The sequence below is a fragment of the Borostomias antarcticus genome (genome assembly GCF_949987555.1).
Source record: "Borostomias antarcticus genome assembly, chromosome: 21".
Taxonomy (NCBI): domain Eukaryota; kingdom Metazoa; phylum Chordata; class Actinopteri; order Stomiiformes; family Stomiidae; genus Borostomias; species Borostomias antarcticus.
The window spans coordinates 13561161-13566160 of record NC_140254.1 but is presented as its reverse complement, the minus strand read 5'-3'; the positions used below and the strand labels follow the sequence as shown (position 1 = coordinate 13566160).

At 49.5% G+C, this 5000-nt stretch overlaps 1 protein-coding gene across 1 annotated transcript in view; it reads left to right on the top strand.

Annotated features, from left to right (window-relative positions):
• Positions 1 to 1586: 1586 nt before the first annotated feature.
• nhsl3 (NHS like 3) overlaps positions 1587 to 5000 on the top strand; it is a gene marked incomplete at both ends in the record, with an annotated part of 23399 nt that continues 19985 nt past the window's right edge. The window contains one exon of the mRNA XM_084454951.1: positions 1587 to 1830. Within this exon, the coding sequence (XP_084311077.1) occupies positions 1587 to 1830 (244 nt within the window). The remainder of the gene's footprint in view (positions 1831 to 5000) is intronic.

Below are 5000 nucleotides of genomic sequence, written 5' to 3'. Positions count from 1 at the left end.
ACTAAACACACAGAGCAGCCAGCGTTCGGAGAGAGGGAGGGAGGAAGAGGGGGAAGACGAGGGAACAGAAGAGAAGAGAGGAGTCGGGACAAAACAGGTTCGCTGAGTGGGTAAGTGTCTGTGGCTGCGTTGCAAGTGTTGGCGTCTGTGTTTTTCAACTGAGAACTGAGGTGAGAGACAACATTTGATGTGATAGTGTGTGAGAGTAACAGTGAGAGAGAGAGAGAGAAGGAGGGAAGGACAGAGGCAGAGATAAAACTTAACTACAACATTTGTTTGCTTGAGTGTGTGCACATGTGTGCATAGGGTTTCCATGGTACAGGGTGTAGTATGTGGTGTGTGTGTGTGTGTGTGTGTGTGTGTGTGTGTGTGTGTGTGCGCGCGTGCGCGCGCGCGCGTGTGTGGGGGTATCCAGTGCAGTCTGTCTGAGAGTCTCTCTGTGTGCTGATGTGAACCACATGTGATACACACACACACACACACACACGTGCTGGTTCTGCTCCCTCCCTGGGGTTGCCTCCCCCAGTACCCACAAATGAAAGAAGCGCGAGAGAGAGAGAGAGGGGGAGCAGGGGTACGAAAAGAGACCTTCAGTAGGACAGTGTGGGAATGTGCTGGATCCTGTTGTTACAGAGAGCTGAAGCTTAGTCAGCCATTGCTACACCCCTTCTCTTTCTCTCTTACTGGCTTTCTCTTTCTACTGTATATCTCTATCACTGTAACTCTTCTCTTTCTACTGTATATCTCTATCACTGTAACTCTTCTCTTTCTACTGTATATCTCTATCACTGTAACTCTTCTCTTTCTACTGTATATCTCTATCACTGTAACTCTTCTCTTGCTACTGTATATCTCTATCACTGTAACTCTTCTCTTTCTACTGTATATCTCTATCACTGTAACTCTTCTCTTTCTCTGTTACCATCACTCGTTACTGTCACTAACCGTAGCTCTCCTCTTTCTGTCCCCTTCTCTATCTCTTTCATGTTCTTTAACTCTGTCCTTCCTTCCTTCCTTCCTTCCTTCCTTCCTTCCTTCCTTCCTTCCTTCCTTCCTTCCTTCCTTCCTTCCTTCCTTCCTTCCTTCCTTCCTTCTTTCCTCTCTTCCTTCCCTCATTCTCTCATTGTCCTTTCTCTCTCTCACTCTCCCTCTCTCTCTTTCTCTGTCTCTCTCTCTCTCTCTCTCTTTCTCTCTCTCTCTCTCTGTCCATCTCTCTCTGACCGAGTCCCTCTTCTTGTTATCCCAGGTGTTGACCCGGCACTGAAGCGCAGAGGGAGAGAACATCGGGGAAGACGATCCAGAGAAGGAACAAGGGGGAAGACGCCTCCTCAACAGAGGGAGGGAGACCAACACCACCAGACAGAGAGAGGAGCAGAGAGAGGAGCAGAGAGAGGAGCAGAGAGAGGAGCAGAGAGACAAGTAGAAGGACGTAGAGAGACGAGTAGAGGAGGGTAGAGAGAGGAGTAGATAGAGGAGTACGGGAGGGTAGAGAGCAGCAGAGAGGGGGATAGAGTGAGGACCAGAGGGGCGGGGTTTGGGGGGCGGGGGCGCAGCGGCAGCCCCCGGGGGGCCGAGGACAGAGGAGGATGTCCCGGCGGAGCTCGGCGGGGGACCTGGTGCCCAGGGACATCTCTGAGATCCTGGCCCGCGAGGGGAGGGGCCAGCGCGGCCAGAGGAAGGCCGGGGGCAGCCTGGGTCAGGCCTTCAGCTGGCTCAAGGGCAGCCGCAAGAAGAAGAAGAGCCTCAGCAACGGACACGGCGTCGGGACCGGCCTGATCACCGAGGGAGGCGGGGCCAAACCGGGCCACCAGAACCACGACCCGGCCAAAGGTGAGCGGGGGGGACAGGGGAGCGGCCTATGGGGATCGACCGCATCGTCTGAGTCGACTGTGCTGTCGTACTGTATGCTGGATGATAAGCCACGTCGGGGAGGTGTATGAGGTTTAGTCAGGTCGGGATTTCGGTTATAATTTGATGATGAGGAGGATGATGAGAATGATTATGAGGTTGATGATGATGATGATGATGATGTTGATGATGATGATGATGATGGTTCAGGCATTTTCAGATGGATTTAGATGGCCATGTATATGAGGAGTTGTTTTCAAGACATCTGTCTGTCTAGTGGTAGAATACTTTGGAAGACATACACACACACACACACACACGCACGCACACACACACACACACGCGCAAGATGGGCTTAATCTTCTCTGCGTTGGCTTTGGTCACATTGGCGACTCAGAGATTACCCACAATCCCAATTTCCTGTTTTTGTACTACCTCTAAAGCTGTCCCTTTCTCTCCCGTCAATGCCAGTGTGTGTGTGTGTCTGTGTGTGTGTGTGTGTGTGTGTGTGTGTGTGTGTGTGTGTGTGTGCGCGTGTGCGTGTCGATGTACATTCAAAGTTTTGTAAGAGCACCAAACTCCCCCTCTTTTCTGTTGTAAATTTCTGTAATTCTCTTTTCAAGGGTGTGTAGGCTGCAGCTCTGTTCAGCACGACCTGTGTGGTCATTTTAGTTTTCCACTGTTATGTCTTCTTTTCTCTCTTGCTGAAAGCAGCTTGCCCCCCCCCCCCCCACCCCTCCACCCCCCCACCCAACCCCCCCCACGTCCCTCAACCGACATTGTTGGGGGGTCTCTGCGCCACAAGTAGGAAACAGGGGCCCTCGATCATGAGAAAGTACAAACCAACCTACTTCATGTTTCCCAAGTGGAGTTGTGATGGTGTACGCGCCTGCACCCCATCAGCGTTATTTTGGGGTTGAAAGCCTGGGAACTGCTTCTGGATGATACACTAACAGTGCTCTCTGCTTCTGGATGATACACTAACAGTGCTCTCTGCTTCTGGATGATACACTAACAGTGCTCTCTGCTTCTGGATGATACACTAACAGTGCTCTCTGCTTCTGGATGATACACTAACAGTGCTCTCTGCTTCTGGATGATGCACTAACAGTGCTCTCTGCTTCTGGATGATGCACTAACAGTGCTCTCTGCTTCTGGGTGATACACTAACAGTGCTCTCTGCTTCTGGATGATACACTAACAGTGCTCTCTGCTTCTGGATGATACACTAACAGTGCTCTCTGCTTCTGGATGATGCACTAACAGTGCTCTCTGCTTCTGGATGATACACTAACAGTGCTCTCTGCTTTGCAACAGACACAAAGAACAAAACCACTGTTGAGAGGAGTTGATGATGCTTGTATCATCTCAGAACATTGAGTTCTTTTGCTCTGAGAAAAAAAAAAACTGTTTTGTTCCAGTAGGACAACCCTTTGGATATAGAGCCCTTTTCATGTCAGACAGAATAATTTTAAAGGGTTCCATATGGAGACAGGGTTCTATTTAGAACCAAACGGCGTTCTTGCTGACCCGAGAACATTTTCCTCTACAGGGACAAATGGTTCTACATAGTGCTCTTTTTTTTCTGAGAGTGTATGTTGACCTGCCGACCTGACTACATAACCAGACAGAATAACTGCCTCAGGCTGACCCCCTCTGACCTCATTTGGACTCACACAGCAGGTCTGTCGTCAGAAATAATCACATAACTCAAAAGAAGCAGGGTATTATGGGAAAGAAGTGTCCTCTTATTCACCTGTGAGAACAGGTGTATTTTTATCGCACCTCTGTGAATCTAGTCTTTGTTCTTTTGGCCTTTGTTTGCCTCTGAGATACCGAGAGAGAAGGAACGATTGGGAGAGACAGGAGGAGAGCGAGATTTTTCCCACCATTAAAGCGTGAGTGTGTCAGGTCTTTGAGGTTCTTCCTCCTGTGGTTCATTCTTCTAGAACTCGCCGGGTGACTTTACCCCACCAGAACAACCTGACGAGTGGGAGGCTTACACAAAGAGAACTGTCACACACGCGCACACACACACGCGCACACATGCACACACACACACACACACATACAAACACACACACACACACACACGCGCACACATGCACACACACACACACACACATACAAACACACACACACACACACAAACGCACACGCAAACAAACAAACACACACAGATTCCTCCCTGTCTGACGTGTGGGCGACCCATGACGAGGGCATGCAGCAGTAAGTGTTCTACGGCAGGACGTTGGGTAATGGTTTTAGTTCCTCCATAGTATCTGGTGTCCAGCAGACGTGGAAACGCCCGCGGCTCCATAGATCAGCCCTGTATCCCTGCATGTCCTCTCAGAGAGAAGCTTATTATTTATAGAGATTCCTCTCATATAGCAAAAAAAACACTCTTTGATCTGCTGGATTCCTGAGAGCAGAGAGTGTGTGTGTGTGTGTGTCTGCTGGATTCCTAGGAGCAGAGTATCTTTGTGTGTGTGTGTGTGTGTGGGTGGGTGGGTGTTTCTGTGTGTGTGTTTGCGTGTGTGTGTGTGTTTGTGTGTGTGTGTGTGTGTGTGTGTGTGTGTGTATGTGTGTCTGCTGGATCCCTAGGAGCAGAGTATCTTTGTGTGTGTGTGTGTGTGTGTGTGTGTGCGTGCGTGTGTGTGTGTGTGCATGTGTGTGTGTGTGCATGTGCGTGTGTGTGTCTGGCTGCCTGGGTGCCAGATTTTGTCTAGAGTTATGCGACAGAGAGAGGAGATTACACGGAAATACAAAGCCTTATTCAACCATTGAGAGGACTCCCAGAATTCTCTGTCAATGCTTTTTTAATTAGAGCACGCATCCACACACACGCACGCACGCACACACACACACACACTGTATAAACACACGACAACACCCACACGCGTGGATAAGTTTTCCTCTTTAAGTCATCCTTTCCTCCCCTATTCTTTCCCTCATCCCTAGACAGAATCATCCCTGAGTCACTCTGCCTTGTCATTAGAGTGTATGACTGCTTTTGATTAGCTTTGGCCAAAACGCTTATTCAGCATCACTCTGGGTGTGGTGGCCTTCATCTTCCTCACTTATTTATGAATGCACAGAGTCGGCGTGTGTTCAGTGTTCTTACACATTGTGTGTGTGTGTGTGTGTGTGTG